Source organism: Apus apus, chromosome 2 (genome assembly GCF_020740795.1).
Source record: "Apus apus isolate bApuApu2 chromosome 2, bApuApu2.pri.cur, whole genome shotgun sequence".
NCBI lineage: Eukaryota > Metazoa > Chordata > Aves > Apodiformes > Apodidae > Apus > Apus apus.
In genome coordinates, this window is record NC_067283.1 from 116,415,765 (window position 1) to 116,432,936 (window position 17,172).

The 17,172-nt window shown below is 39.3% G+C and overlaps 1 protein-coding gene across 1 annotated transcript in view; it reads left to right on the forward strand.

Annotated features, from left to right (window-relative positions):
- Window positions 1–1,723: 1,723 nt before the first annotated feature.
- LOC127380806 (lipoxygenase homology domain-containing protein 1-like) overlaps window positions 1,724–17,172 on the forward strand; it is a 141,586-nt gene continuing 126,137 nt past the window's right edge. Inside the window, exons 1-4 of the mRNA XM_051610288.1 lie at window positions 1,724–1,789; window positions 2,890–3,067; window positions 4,671–4,802; window positions 11,367–11,569. Of these exons, the coding sequence (XP_051466248.1) occupies window positions 1,724–1,789; window positions 2,890–3,067; window positions 4,671–4,802; window positions 11,367–11,569 (579 nt within the window). The remainder of the gene's footprint in view (window positions 1,790–2,889; window positions 3,068–4,670; window positions 4,803–11,366; window positions 11,570–17,172) is intronic.

The window sequence follows — 17,172 nt, forward strand, 5'->3', positions numbered from 1 at the left end:
TATGATTTTTCCTTTACTTTTAGAAATACGTCAAATCTAATAGATGTTTTTTTGAGTATGAAGCTTTTTCTTCAGAGGCAGTGAAAAGGTTGCCTAGAAATATTGATTCTTTGAAATCTTAAAGATGCTGAAATATGTTAGATCATACAAGTCAGAAGTTTTTTAAATTATTGGGCTAATTATTAGCATTTTAAGTTTATTAAAATCCTAGTCTTATTTAAATATGAAAATATGACAAAAATATGACAAAATATTTGAATATGTATTTTGTGTATTGTGTCTTCTATACAATGGGATCATACAGTTTGCAAACCTGAATAGACAAGCATGGATAGTGGGTTGCTGTACTCTTTCATGTAGAACTTATGACTCAGTATGTGTTTTCTGTGGGAATAATAAAAATAGATGAGGAGAAACACTGAGGCAAATGAAGGAAGGCTGGCAGAAGACAGTTGCTGTACTTCACCTGTTTTCTTCATCAATTTTATGTTCCAATTTTCTTTGCTATGTTTGTAGGCTGAGACTAACTCTCTCCCTGACTGAGGCATCAGGTATCTTTCATGTTGTCCTCAGGTCTGTGTCATGTGAAGATGAACTCTTTCTGTGCTTTGAAATTTTAGGACTTTTGTATCAGGGCTGCAAATCTGAAAAATATAAAGACATTTTCATACTAGACTGGTAATATTGAACAATACAGAAACCGTACCATGATACTCTCTGTTCTGGATTTTGCTGTATCTAGTAGTTAATATAGTTTATTATTCCTACTTTGACTTTGTTAGAGAAAAGACAAGACTTGCTGTGAACTCTGTGTTCATCCTCAACCAAATGGTTGTGCCATTCTTGAGTCAGCCAGGAACCCAGGTCACATTGTTACCTTCAATCTTCAAGGCAAAGTCGCTGATGAAACAACAGGATACGCTGGACTTACCAAAGAATTCGTTGTGCATGTCAAGGTAAAGATGGGCAAAGGGAAATTAAGAATCATCTTCTAAAATTTACTGCATAAAGGAAATTGTAGCTAATCAAATGTGAGAGGACTGCGAGCTAGAAGAGTGATCCTCTCCCACCGGGTGGAGCTCAGCTACAGCTGAACAGGTAGGTGGCATTTGAGGAGTGTTCCTTCAGTGAGACGAGGTGGTGCAGGTCCCGCAGCTGGTGCCTGCAGGCAGGGTGGGCTGTCAGGCTGGAAAAATGCATCTCTCAACTTTTTAGTAAACCTTCGAAACGTAGGAAGGTGGGTTTATACAGGAGAGCCGCATGGGAAATCGCTTAATCTGAAAACAGAACAAGTTCCTTAACTTGCCATCCTCCTTGTGCTCTGGAGGGTGGGCTGCGCTGCTGAGCAACAAAAAGCAGGGAAGCTGCAAAGCAGGAAAGGATTTCCACTGCCCGGGTTAGTGTCTGCACAGAAAGCAACAAATATTCAAAGGCCGGGACTTACTCATTTCTATTTTATACCCAGAAATGCATTAATACGTGCTTAAAATAAATCAGTATGAACAATATCAATGTCAAAGATTAATATGGAGAAAAGTGTGCTATTCACAAAGGACTTCTTGTCTCTGATTTGAAGGGCGTATTTCACCACGGTGCCATCATTCTGCTCAACACAAATCTCTGCCAGGCTCTGTCCTGTCGACCTGATGGGAGTTGCAGCGGAGCAGGTCAGAAGGAGCAGGACTCCTACTGGAAGGTGCATAAAATCGGCTCTGGAGTCTGCATGTTTGAAAGTGTGAGAAACCCAAGAATGTATCTGAAGATTAAAGATGACCAGTGTAATGGAACAGTAAGCAGATCTTGTTTGTATTTCTTTTTGCAGGTAGTTTGAGTAAATTGTCCATGATAGCAGAGAATTTTGTTTTACTTGCTTGGATAAAAGTGGGATAAAACATTGAGATTTTTTAATTTTTTTTAATTTTTAATTTTTTTTTCAGATCTTTTCCTTCATTTATCCCAGAAAAGTTAGATAGAAAATAGAGCAAGAGAAACTGCATGTGTATCTGGAACTTGATTATAAAGATCTGATTATATTTTTTAACAATTGAGAATATGGATGTAGCTAAAATTTATTTGTTGTCAGATAGCTGATTCTGCTGAATTAATGTGATGTTTATTAAATAACCACAGTTACACTACTGTGAGCTTGGAAGATGTTGAAGTGTTTTTGACATCCTACCTTTTACAAATTTTTCTGTTTTGTCTGAAAGGAAGAATCTGATTGTTTTCTTCATCAGGCAACCACATAGAATTTATTCTTGGAACACCTCACCAGGATATTTAGTAATAAAACTAGGTTTGGGAGATGGTTGAAATATTCTGATTTTTGGATTTACAATATTCCCCATCTGCTCGGAGTTTAAATAGGACAGATTTACATCTGAGAGCAAAAAAGAGAATGAAACATATTTGCTTATTAGACTCAATGTTTACAAATCCTATGTCTGCTGATATAAACTGATAGTTCTGAATGTGGCAGAGCACAAACATGTTCAGGGCTTTAAAGTGGTATTGAGTCAAAATAAATTGATGATAAAACCCACTAATGAATCATTTAGATGTAAGCTCATTAAGTGAGACACTCCTTTGAACTCCCAGACTCTAACAGAAATCAGAATGCTTTCACATGTGATCTTTCACTACTCAAACTCTGTGATTGATGTTTCTGTTCACAAGGGAATAAGAAAGGCCAACATATATATATAAATATACATACATATATGTATGTGTATATATATGTGTGTGTGCAATAATGTAGGACATAGTGAAGAACCTAAAGTAAATCTGAAATGATATTATTAACTTCTAATAACAAAGTCTTAAATGTCCAACTTGCCTAGCAACATCAATGCAATTGTTAAATTCATATTTCTGTTTTCAATTTCCTAGGGCACAGGTGATGAATACTGTCACTTTAAAATTGAGAAGAATTTGGAAACTGGATCTGTAAGTCTAGAATCAGTGCAAAGTAAAGGGATATACGTTGGTCTCCTGCCAGATGGCCAGACTAAGCCAGTAATTAACACCGAAGAAAGAAATATTTTTTTCTACCCACAGGTCATCAAATGTATGTAGCTTCTTAATATTCTACAGTTTGCTTTAGTGATTAGTGTTTCTGAATGACAAATTAAAAGCAAAAGTGCAAAAGCTAGATTGACACAATTTCCTTTGTTGTGTTGTAGTAATTTTAAAGGTGAAAAGCTTATTGCGTCCGCACTTAATTTCTCTATGTAGCTAGTTAATTTTTTCTTTATTTCTTTCTTTTTGTAACAATAGGTGATGCAGAATAATTTTATTTTTTTTTTCACTGAACTAATAAACTTTCAAGCATAAGAATTGAAGCAGGTGACAAGTTAGAGATGGAGCTGACTTCCTGGGTCTATTTCCCATTCTAGCCTCAGATTATGGAAGCCTGGGAGACATCTTGTTGTCAGCTATTCCACATTCTTTCCTGATTTTATGGGGAAAGTAGTAGACTTTAGAGAGGGCTTGCTTGGCCGCGTCAATTTTCTCTTTTAAAGGTGCAAATTACATTGTATTTCTCCTACTAGTATAGTGGTTATGTGGTTCTTCTGTCCCATAGTCAGATTTGAGAGCTGTTGCAGTCTGAAAGCTCCCTCACTAGCCAGACTCAGAAATTATCTCTCAGGAGGGTAAAATTTTGAATTTGATGAACAATTGCTTGCCAAACATAGTGAGCTGACTGGGATTATAACTGCAGAAAATACTGGAATTATAGTACTTGTATTCTTATCTGGTGGGTATATAAAGTCACAGAGATTAAAAAATGAAACATCTCAGAAAAACTAGTTAAATTGGCCATTGGTTTGAAATTGAGAATCTGGTCAGATTTTTGTCAGACATGAGGGTCATCCTGAATGCTTTGACCAGCAATGGGAAAGTATCAAAACTTACAACCAGTCTGACTATTATTTTGTCTATCTATATGCTGACTGGGACATACAGAAGCATTGTGAAAGTCACTGTATTGGCATGCTTGCTATTCAGTCCCTACTTGCAACAAGAGGTCAACAGTATTTTGGTCACTGAGTCCTTGTAGAAATGAGGGAAGTATTTTCCTTTGTTCCCCTTTGAAAGAGCAGGGTTTTCGATGGAAGTTCTCAACAAAGCAGGACTTACTGATGCCATTAAAATAAAGCTAAATGTTACTTTATTACAGGCTTGAGTTCTCCTGAATCTTTGTTACTCAGTAAAAGGAAGATAAAAGGAGCTAATATTTTCTATGAGAGCAACCAAGATTGCCTGTTTGCCACTTCATATTATCAGAAACGGCCTCTAGCTGTTTTCATTTTAGCATTCTCACTCTTAAAGAAACATCAAAGAGGGTGGAGAAGCTTATCTCTACTAGATTTTGACAAATCATTTTATTCATACATCAATATTAAATTCTTACTTAGATTTTAAAAGCAGTAAATGGACTTTTATTGGTATGACAGATATTTTCCACTGTTTGTGGCATGAGGCTAACAATATAAGCTAGTAATTACTAGTGGCTGTGCAAGACATAGAGAAAAGATTTTGATGTTCACCATGTTGAACTGTTGGGAGATTTGTTATTAGTGTTTGCCACTGAACGTATGGAAAGCTTCCAAACAAGAAAAAGCAAACAATTTGTAGTTAGTGACAGAATTCACGTGTCACTGTTTTAGTTGGCCGGGAAGAGCCTATGGGAACATCTGCAGCACCCAATCAAGAGAAGAAAGACTTCATAGAATCTCAACTCCAACCAGCAAAAGCCCAGAAGCCAGTATCTGAAAACCTTTCAACTTTTCTACCCTCAAGTAAGCAACAGTTTGCAAACTAGTTGTGTTCTAGTATTGTATTATGTCTGCCCTAACTGTGTTCTGGTCATGCTTCTGGAGTGATTGTCTGCCCGATGTGTTTTACTAGAATAAAAAACCACTTTCTTCTTTAGCTACAGATGTTGCATAAATGATCTAAGACAATGATTTCCTCAACTAAAAAATTTTACAGGAATGTTCAGCATCCTAATAAAGAAAGAAAACATGACTAAGGAACTAAACAAAAAGGGGAATGTTACATCTCTTAAGGAGTGGGGATGATCAGCTTTGCTTCCTGCCTCACTTCTATTTCAATGTATTCAAGGACACTGTCTGCATAGCCTGAGTGGTCACATCATCATGAAAAGCAGATGGCGTAGATGGAAACTACTGAGCTCCACACAGCACATTGAGGCACATTCACATGGTGGAAAAATATCTGATATCTTGAGTGAGCTTTAAAGACAATGTTATATTAGATCTTCAGCTGTGGGAGGAGTGCTTAGTTGGTCAGAGGTACTCCCAAAGGCATTCATGTAGCAACTAATTCAGGTGGGATGGAGGTTTGGCTTTGAGCTTGGTCCTCATATAGCTGTACAGGAAAAGTCTGGCAATGTGAACAAGACATCAAATATGGCATGCTTGTTAATAGGATGTACCATGAAGTATCAGGAAAGATTTCAAATAAATTCAGTTGAACTAAAATGTGTCTTGGTTAAATTAAAAGCAAAGGTTAGGTTATTATTATTGTTAATTGTTCCTGGCAATGTTTCCATTCTTAGCGCAAAATGCTCACTTTCTGTTTCTAGTCTACCAGACTTCATGTTGTATAGGTCCCTGCCCACACATGGGGGTTGAATCTGGATGATCTTTAAGGTCTCTTCCAACCCTAACCTTTCCATGATTCTATGATTATTGTGTCAAAAGCCTTCCCAAAGTGTTGTGGGTTGTCAGCAACTAGTGAGATATGATGTATTTGAAACCCACAGTAACAATACACAAACCATCAAACCTATTTCCAAAGAAGTTGGATTTTTTTAGGGTTGGATACAAAGGATCCTTTTATAGAAGCAATATGTGCCATGAAATTGGTTACATAGTGTCAATAGCACTTTGTAAGAAGTATTTCTGACATTCATAAATGTGGACTCTGCTTATGCAAAATGAATAGAAATATCAAAGTTACTCTGCCCTTCAAAGAAAATGCTCATTTTTAGTGTGATATTTTCACTTGGAATACTTTAAAGACAACCAACTTTTGACACGTAGAGGTGAGCTGTAATTTTTGAACTGATACTCATTAAACACTCATTAGCTTTTCTCACTCCCAGTTAACAGTTTGTACTGCAGCTGACCAGGCCATCTTTTTTTACATCTGTGTTTGCTAATGGGTAGCTGGGTTTTGGTTGTTTTCACAAATAATAATTCATTTAGGACTAATTCAACGGAAAACTTCAGCACTAGAGAAGCTGGGGCTTCTCCTATTGCAGTGCGAGTTCTCTTCCTCAAGAAACTTCTTTCACTGTGCAAGGATGATGGCAGATCCCAGCCCCTAATTAACTGCTCACAGGATGGAGGTAGGGTGAGTGTCAGAGACAAGTCAACTAAAATGCTTGCAAGACACCACACTATAAACTTGAGACTGATCAAATATGCTGCTTAGAAGAGAAATAACACGTGTGTAAAGGACCACAAAGTCTAGGGATAAAGGAGAAGAAGCACAAAAAACTTAAACAAAAAAAAAGTGCTTTGTTTTTGTGTTTGTTTTTTTTTCTTTTAAACTCCTTTTAACTCTTCTGTTACCAGCTGCAAAAGCAAGCCAAAATCAACAGTTCTGCTGAAAATATAGACTTGTGTCATATTATGTATCAACTAACAAGCATGCAAGAATCTTACACAATTTCCCAAATGACTCAGTACTGGGTATTTCCTCTTTGCTTGTTCCTTGTGTTTCTCAAATCATGGACATATTTCAATGGTGAAAATATGCCTGTGTGTGACAGTGAAAACAAGTGTAGGCATGTCATTAGAGTCCATGACATAAATGCAGTCCGTGACATTGAGAACATCTTTTTGGTTTGGTATTCACAAATTGTATCTGTGAGAAATTATTTCTATATCCTCCATATTCCTTTCTTGTATGTGTTTAATAATGTTAGTTGCAATTATTTTCAATATATTTTACCTCCAAGAGAAAAAAGGATAAAAATAAAATCTCATCTCATTTCCATTTGGTTTACATTGGAAACGATGATACAAAAAGATGTAATAAAAATGCATGAACTGTATTCTCAAAGCTTCTGCTCTAGCAATTAATTTTTACGGTGGTTCATTTCAAAAGTGTTCCTCAATCATACAATTTTCTGGGACACGATAATTTTCTTTTTGCTTTAGATTTAGGATAAGTAAATTTAAAAATACAGTTATTTTTTATGAAAGGGTGTGAAGGATTGTGACTTCATTCTCCTGCAGGCCTATCAGAATGCATTTTTGTCACAATAGGTTTACAGGGTGGTGTCCTGAAGCATGTAAACTCCCATGACTAATGCAGGGTAACCATCAAATCCTCTTTTGAGACTGGAATATTTTTAGCCTGTAGCAAATCAATGCCACACATTTCCATTAGCAGGAAGAGCCAGTAAATGATGAGGCAAAGAGCATTCTGAGCCTGTGAATTGTCTGTGCATTGTAGTTGTTTTCAAGAGGTAGTAGTTTGAGGTTTCAGTAGCTGCTTTGGGTAGCAATAGCCTGAGTATGGAACTCTTGTGCTAAGCATATGGAGCAGTCTGGGATTTTTTATGCTTCTTGAATACCTATGCATTTCATAATTTTTTTCATCCTTTTGCTGGAAGAAAGATGTGATTTTAGACAGCAGGAATGAACTCTAGCTTTCAGAGCTACAGGGGATAAACTAGGTAACTACACTTACAGAAAGTTAAATTGTCAAGTACTCAAAACATTTATTATACCGAATCAAATACTTTGCTACAGTTCTGTTATTTCAATTACTGAAAGACAAGTCTAATTAAGTTTTTATTCAGATAAACAGAAGAGGTTTGCCTTTTGCTTTATTTTTGGTGTGTAGATTTCCTTTTTTCTTTCAGAAAACCTGCTGTCGCCAGCCGATGCCAGGGGGGCTATGGGCTGTGACGTGGCTCCCTGACTTCCCCCCCAGTCTGGAGGGGCTGTTGGATGAGCCCGGGGGTCACACGTGGCGCTGCCTCTCACAGAGGAGCGGCCGCTGCGGGACCGTGTCTTAGAGTGGTAGCTGGATACACCCCCACCGCGCCCACACGTGGCTACTGAGACCAGCGTCTAGTTTAGGAATGAACCGGTTTATTAAGGGTTAACACAAACGGAGGGATGAGGTTTAGGGAAAATGTGCAAATGGCAAAGGGCTACCAGGGATATATCAGGGAGGTGATGTGTCCTGTTAGGGCGGTGATGCAAAAAGTGCTGTGCCCTTAAGGCGTTGTCTCCAAGAAAGGGTTGTGGATCAAAGGAGAGGGAGGAGCTGAGCCCGGCAGGACAGTTAGAGAGTGAGTGAGTGAGTCCCAGGGGGTGTCCCACGCAGGAACGTCCGAGCAGACCTCGGTCCCACCTGCTGAACTCGCCGCCTTTTATACCCCAGTGACCCCCTGTCCAGCCAGTGTCATGTCCAGAGCCGGCTGGCAGCCCCAGGTTCGGGCGGTGACTGGCAGGGCGATGCATCACCTGTTGCCCAGCCTTCCTGCCTTGTACCACACCTGTTGTTTTGCTGCCGTTTGTCCTTGAGCAGCAGGCCTGGTTTGGGTCTGTTAGCTGGGAATAACCAGCAGAAGGGCTTTGCTGGCTTAAAAGGCATTTTGTTTAGACTTGTGTGGGGAAGAAGAACAGTTTCCCACACCTGCTCTCAGCATGATGAAGAATACAATAGAAACAGTGATTATTAAGACAGTACTGCCTATTTCTGAATTCCTATAAGCATTCTGAAGTCATATTATTACAGTTAGAAGCACTGCTGTAAAAGCCATGCTACTACTTGTTCTGGATTTCTTAAAAATTAACCAAATTTTAAAGTCTTTACCAGGGCTTAAACTTCCCCTGATTCCAGAAGTTAGTAATTTCTTATTATAGAACTTTGTATTGGATCTTAATTCCTTTGCAATTCCTTGTGCAAATATTTCACATCAGGTAAGACTTCACTGCCGGTAGATCATAATTCAGGTCCAGTGTTTTAATACAATGTTGATTTAACCTGCAGGACAATCTGAGGATCCAAGAAACTATATAATTCCTTTTCAGATCAACTTTTAAGAAGAAAAAAAACCCCATTTATTTAATATAATAAAAGTGACATTTGAGGAAATTTAAGCAGAAGATCAGGACCATGTCTCAATATTGAACTGACCCTTCCTCACTTACCCCATTACTTCAGCCTTGTTTCAGCAGGATATGGAATTTGTTGTTCATAAAAATTTACTAAGAAACAAATCTCAAGCATTGAAAACTGTTTTAAACTTTACCTTCAAACTTACAGAATCACAGAATGTTAGGGGTTGGACAGGATCTCTGAAGATCAAAGAGTCCAACCCCCCTGCCAGAGCAGGACCACCATAGAACCTTAGGCAGGTCACTCAGAAACACACACGTTTAATTGCTGGCAACAAACCACAGTCAGATACGTGCATGTCATAGGTATTGCTTCATTTTGTTTAGTGCTTGTACTGGCCTTGGCTGGGATGGACTTGATTTCCTTCACAGCAGTCTGATGCTGTGTTTTAGCCTGGTGACCAAAGCACTGCAGGTAACAACCCAATGTTGTAACTGTTGCTCAGCTGCTTGCACAGCCTGAGTCCATCTCTGTTTCTCACTCTGCACTTCCAGGGAGGAGAGGGGGGCTTGGGAGGGGCCTCGACAATGGCAAGAGCTTGGGAGGGGACACAGCTGAGACTGGTGACCTCAACTGACTGAAGATTGTCATGCTCAGTGATAAAACTGGAGGATTTCCAAGGTAGTCGTTCCTCAGCAACTAGCTGAGTGTCAGTCTGGTGGCAAGTGATTGCTTTTACATCACGTGTTTTTCTGTTTGGTTTGGGTTTTTTTAGGTTGTGGTTTGTTGATTTTTTTATTATTACTATTATTATTTTTTCCTTAGAGTTAAAAGCAGTTTTATTAAGCAGTGAAGGGAAGTACTTCATCCCAGATAAACCCAGTGCAGTATTTTAATCAAGCAAATAAAAAAGGAAACGTCTCTGATAGTGGGGTCTGTCGTGTAGCAGGAACATACATAGTGGTGCGTCAGGAATTCTTCAACACATCTGTATCAGTGGTTATTTATGAATTCTGCAAAATTGTAAGTGAATCCCGTTATGTGATTGGAGCTTCTGGCCTCCAACAGCTTGGTTTGTAGAAAACTACTTAATAGGTGAAGGATGAGCTGGGGATACAAAAGAAATTAATCTGCAGCACAGATTATATTCATTATGGGTACCATATTAAAAAGTCTCTTTGCAGTCACATGAAAAGGCCTCATAAAGAGCAATTTGGGAACCCCTGCAGGACACAGTATATAGACAATGTGTTGGTTCATCTTTTCAAATTTAGGGCTTATATCTACCACTTGTGTCAGAACAGATTATAAATTACTGGGACCAAGGATTCCCACTTTTGTAGAGGACTTCATAGTCAGTGGTCTCATTATTGAAAAGTGGTGTTCCAGACATCTGATGTTTGTAAACTCCACTTTGAAGAGAATACTCAAATCTAAACTCCTCAATCCTAAGAGAGTCTGTTTTTTCATATCTCATGTGCAGTGGTGATGTTTGACACCTTTGCATATATATATGTATATATATATTTATAATTTTTTTTTAAGGGTAGATGAAAGATGACTAGGTGCTATTCTGAAGCGCAAGGTATGTTTTCCAAAATTATATTTCCTCAGCCATTAAAGATCTGGAATGTGTTAATAAAGTGGGACTGTGCTGCTATTCTCTCGTTCATGCAGAACTGTTTTAGCCCAAACTCTGGCATTGTATATAGAAGTATAGTTGGGCAAGGACATATTATGCTTTCTTTTGAATATTTTACAGGATTTAATTAATATTTAACTTGAAGAAAATTTATTTCCTGAGTATTTTTTTCATTTTAAATGAAAATTCTCTCTATTCTCAGACATGTGATTCTGCTAATAATGTCCCAGGACAAGAGATCAGAGGAGTATTTACAAGTAATTCTCCTAATTTCTAAGTGGCAAGTTAAGCAACCAGAAATGTTGATTTAATGGCCACAGTTATTCATCATAGCATCCTTACCCTACCCCAGAATATGTATAAAAAATAATATGATGATAGTGCGTATGAGAGTGCATACTTGTTCTTTTCCATTTGAGTTTTGTAGCTCAACTAATCAGCACATTTTGGTCTAGACAAGAAACATAAATCAATCTTTTCAGTCTATCCCACTTGCCATGAAAAAATACAATCCCCTCTCCATTATGGTCTCCTTACATGCTGAAGTTACAACAGCGACTGGCAGTTTCATGTCAATTTTCATCTTCCACTAATGTTCTGTATTTCACAGAGGAAATGAGAAATCCCCAAGGTGGTGAGTCTCGCCTTCCTTCAGATGATGAATGGAAAGTGTCAATGGTGACAGGAAATGGAGGAAGTGAAGCAAATGCCATTCTCTGGATATATGGAGACGGAGGAGTAGCTGGACCAATAACTCTTGGCAAGGACAACAGAAAGCAGCCATCTCTTCCCAGGCAGGAGGGTGAATTTCAGGTAGCTAATGAAGGCTAAAAACATTATTTTAATGTTACCTTTCCAAAGATTATTCTGTCATGTGAAAAGAAAAAATGTTTTTCTCCTATGTTTACTGCATGCAATAAATCTCTATCTAGTCTCTATGAATTCTGCACCAAATCAGCTTGGTGCATATAGTTAGCATCAGAGGAAATGCTCTTTCTTTTAACCCCCTCCCCCTCATATAGTAGCCCAAATGGGACAAGTGCAGGAATAAATCAATTTCTTTAAGGTAATTGATTTGAAACTAGCTTTAGAAACTATCCACTCCTAAACAAACCATGTCTAATGTAAAACTTGTATATCATTTAGGGATCTTTAGTAAGGAAATCTTCATGTCTTAGAGTTTTCAAAGCATGCTATAAAATGTATACTGTGGGACTGGTTCATTTAAGGAAGAAAATCCTTTTTTTTCCAGTTGCCCTGTTGCAAATATATGAAATACCAAAAGCTTTAACTATGGAATTGCTAAGAGCCCAATAAAGCCTACATAGTATCATTTCATGAAAATATAAAGTGGTCTGCTATTATGCAAGAGTATTTCCACCACTGTTGTGATATGGAAATTATGCATAGGTAGGCTGAGAGGAAATTAGCAAAGGGGCTACAACTTCTTAAATATTTTTTTTGCTTAAATCTTTCTGTCTGAGATGCATGTAACACGTTGCTTTCTTCAGCTAACAGAAGTTATATTTTTCACATTTTATGCATTTTTTTTTTCTTTTGCACTCATCATCTCTTCTAATACAATCTTGGCACAAACCAAGATCTTTTCTGTCAATAATATTAATAATAATATTCTCTATGAATAGGGCATAGGCAGAAGATAACCAACTGTAATGTTCATCTTCTACGAATGTAGGCTATATATCCTGATGTACAGGGAATCCTCTTCTCCTAATTAGTGAATAATTTATACACAACATTGGGTAAAAGCATGTTTGCAATGCTAATCCATACATTTTTAAGAGTCAGACCAATTTTTCTTCTCTAAAACAGAAGCTGTCCATTATGGCTGTGTTCTGTGGATATTGATCTTGTGAAAGAGCAGAATCTTTCCCCCAGCACCTGGGGCTACTACAATGATTCTTTACATCATTCTGACACTCTTACCTTCAGGCATCAAACAAAAAATGTCACCAAAGTGCTTGTCATTCTTTAGTCTGCAGAAGGTAAATCCACAAAGAAAAAGCCTATGAATAAGAGCTCTTCCTTCTTTTATTTTTTCCCTTTAAAATTTACCCTGTACTTGTTTAGCAGGATAAGTCTTGAAATGAAGACAAGAATCATAGAATCATAGAATGGCTAAGGTTGGAAGGAACCTTAAAAGTCATCTAGTTTCAACCTCCCTGCCATGCCAACTTCCACTAGACCGGGTTGCTCAAAGCCCCATCCAACCTGGCCTTGAACACTTCCAGGGAAAGGGCATCCACCACTTCCCTGGGAAACCTCTTCCAGTGTCTCACCACCCTCACACTAAAGGATTTCTTCCTAATGTCTAACCTAAATCTACCCTCTTCCAGTTTAAAGCTATTACTCCTTGTCCTATCCCTTGTAAAAAGTCCCTCCTCAGCTGAGTCCCTCCTCGTCTTCTCGTAATGAGGCTGAACAGCTGCAACTCTCTCAGCCTGTCTTCACAGGAGAGGTGCTCCAGCCCTCCGATCATCTTCATGGCCCTTATCTGGACTTGCTCCAATAGCTTCATGTCTTTCTTGTATTGGGGGCTCCAGAACTGGACGTAGTACTCCAGGTAGGGTCACACAAGAGTGGAGTAAAGGGGGAGAATCACCTCCCTTGGCATGCTGGTCACACTTCTTTTGATGCAGTCCAGGATACAATTGGCTTTCTGGGCTGCAAGCGCACATTGCTGCCTCATGTTGAGTTTCTCATTAACCAACATCCCTAAGTCTTTTCCTCAAAGCTGTTCTCAATCCATTCTCCTCCCAACCTGTATTTTTGCTTGGGTTTGCCCTGACCCAGGTACAGGACCTTGCACTTAACCTTGTTGAGCATTATGAGGTTTTCATGGGCTCAGCTCTCAAGCCTGTTGAGGTTCCTCTGGATGGCATCCCTTCCCTCCAGCATGTCACTGGTCTCCATTTGGACATTGAGCTGTTGACAACAACTCTTTGAGTGTGACCATCCAGCTAATTCCTTATTCACTGAGTAGTCCATCCATCACATCCATGTTAATTCCATTTAGAGACCAAGGTGTCATGCGGGGCAGTGTCAAATGCTTTGCATAAATCCAGGCAGATTATGTCGGTTGCTCTCCCCTTGTCCACTGACACTGTGACAGTAACATAAAAGGCCACTGTGACATTCAGGATGTATAGTGCTTGTCTTGAACAATCCAAGAGATAAGTGATGTACTCAGGCACTCAGGATATTTGTTGTCTGTCCTGAGGCATCTAAGAGTAAAACAAGATTTGTTGATGGACTAAAGAGATGTCTCAGCAACCCACCCAACCGTTTTGCTTCCCCCCCCTGCGATGTGTACCTGAGAACTGGGGAGTTTAGAGTGGGACATGCTGAGATTGGAGACAAAGGAGTTCTACAGCTGGAGTTGGGAGCAGAATATCCAGTGATAACCAGGCCTTGAGATTTCATGAAAACCACTGCCTTAGCAGGAAAAGATAAAGAGTGCCAGTCTCAAGCTGCCTCCTAGGACCGAACCTCCACTGCAATAAACTAATCCTGTGGTGCCAGTTGTCTCAACCTCCTCTTTTGCAATGGCTGATCTTAATAATTAGCCAAACAAAGACTATCTGCAGGACATAGCCCCAGCACTGTGGTCCCCCCTCTCTCCCCCCGCATCTTGGAGGAGCACGGAGAAGATAGAAGGATTTTCTCACTTACACAGGGAGAAAAGTGGGGGTGCAGTGGGCAAGAACAGTATAAAAATCTGGGACACTATGGGTGCAGGGAAGCACTTCCCCACCAACGACGTCGCTGGACCGTGGTGGTAACTGTTCTCTTGCTTGCTGTCCTCTGTATTTCTGCTTTCTCCTTTCTTTTCTGTCTCTGTTTTCCTCCCTGTCCTATCCGCTCTAGGGACTTTGTTGTGTTACTCCAGTAAAGTTTGTTGTGCACGTGACATCTGACCCTGTCTGCGTCTTAATTTCACCCTTTGGGATCACCCTTAAACCTTTTCACAGGTCCTGCCTGACAACAAAGGGTGCAGCTGCTGTGCAGCTCATCCCAGGAGAGGGATGGCAGAATCCAGCACACCCAGCCTCCCACTGTGGTGAGGAGTGTTAGAAAGCAAGGGAGTTCTGCCCCATTTCTCCTAAGACCACACACCAGCCCCAGTGCCTCTTTGTGCACCCAATATTGTGTTGTCTTTGTTTTGTCCTGGCAAGATCATAAAAAATTGCCATGTATCCAAATGCCGGATCGTGACAGCCTCCAGATTTGTCAGGCACGATTTGCCCTTGGTGAAGCCATGCTAGTTGCCACCAGCCACCTCCATCTGCCCCATGATCTTGCAGGGAACAAAGGTGAGACTGAATGGCCTGTAGTTCCCCGGGTCTTCTTTTTTTCCCCTCTTTGAAAATGGGGTTATGTTTCCCCATTTCCAGTCAGTAGGAACTTCACCAGACTCCCACAGCTTCTAAAATATTATGGAAATTGGCTTTTCAACTTCATTTATGTCACAAACTGACAACATCACTAATAGCGGGCTGCTGTGTCTCTCAGGAGCTGCAAATGGATCTTGTCAGGTCCCATAAACTTGTGTGCTTTCAGGTTCTTTAGATGGCCTCGAACCTGCTCTTCTCCTACAGTGGGCAAATACTCTATTTCCCAGTCCCTGCCTCTGCCTTCTGCAACTTGGGTGGTGTGTCCAGAGCCCTTGAGAGTGAAGACTGAGGCAAAAAAGTAGTTGAGTACCTCAGCCTTTTCCATATTCTGCATGACCTTCTGGAGAGGGCCTGCATTTTCCCTAGCCTTTGTTTTATCACTGACATACCTGCAGAATCTTTTCTTGTTACCCTTAATGTTCACAGCCAGATTTAATTCTATCAGGGCTTTAGCTTTCTTAACCTGATCTGTGGCTGCTTAGACCACTTTATACTCCTCCCAGGGCACCTGTCCTTGCTTTCACCCTCTGAAAACTTTCTCTTTGTTCACCCCTGCAGGCCTCCCAGCATTCTTGTCTGCCTTTCTCGTTCTTTGAATGCATCCTGGGCTTGGAGGAGGTGATCCTTGAATATTGAGCAACTTTCTTGGGCTCCTCTCCTCCCCAGGGCCTCATTCCATGGTACCCTACCACGCAGAATGTAAGACTTAAAATAATTAATTCTTTTTATGATTTACATCTTTGAGCTCGATATGGTTTTCTTCTAGAGCAGCAGATAACAAATGTAATCTTTTAAAGTAATCAACTTAATCATAACTCTGGCCAGGAGCTCTTGGGAGGAAACAGCTTCTGAAAGCCTGTAATATTCAGGCAATTTGGAGTTAGTTTTCTTTAAGCTTTCACTTTATCAGCAGCTTATACAACTATGAAAAATTCAAGCAGAACTATCTTGAGAAATGAAAGCCATTCCTATGTGGCCTTCCCTCTCTTACCTTAGCCATGTGAGTAGTCACTGTCTGCTTACTCCTTTCCAGGGCTGTGCATGAGTAAAATCATAAGGGTATCAGATGATTTCTTCTATAAGACCTCTGCTTCTTTTAGGCTGAAGTCTTTCTGCATTCTGGCAAAGTTCACTACATTTTTGTTTTATATTGATACATGAAATGGTCAGGGAAAAAGCCTGAAGAAGGATTCAGTAGAATAAACAGACAACATGACAGTGCTGTGTATTCAGTGAACACCAGCTCCATGGATGAGAAGGCAGTATTTTGTCCTACATGAGAAGCTGATTGGTTTGTTTGTGAAATGTGGGAAATTACAATATTTGTTTTTTCTGTCAAGCCAGATATGTGCACTTGTTTTACTGATGTTTTAATCCCAAAGCCCCCAGGTTACCTCTAACCAGTTTACTTATAGGCAGAAATATTACGCAGCATAAGCAAGGTTATCAGAATCTGACTCCAGAGAACAAAGTTATTTTCTTAAGACGATGGAAATCAGGAGCCATATTGTGACATGAGTGTTGCAAGCTTGGACTTATTTATTTTATTAACCATTTATTTTGTTAATGAAATTCAGGTCAATGTCGCAGCTATACCAATATAGATACAGGTGTGAATTCCGCAGATTCCTTCTCAAACAACCATCGTGATTTACAGTGTGCATTTCAATGTTATAGAAATCAAGGGTAAAGTTTGTTTGCTTTTAGAAATGATGGCTAAAGGATGGTAAAACTAACTATAATGTAAAAGTTTGCTATACAAAAGCACAAAGAGACAGCTAAAAGCTGATGCAGGAACTGAAGAAATTCTGATCTCTGAAAAGACAAGAGGATTTTTTATTAATGAAGGTAAAGAAAGAATGAAATATATATTTGTTGGTGTTTTTGAGAGAATAAAAAATAATAATTATACAGTCTAAATAGTGGTTTTGGATGTAAATGATGTAGTAGAATAAGCTGTTACCAAACTCATATTAATAGAATTATTATTTAAGAAATACT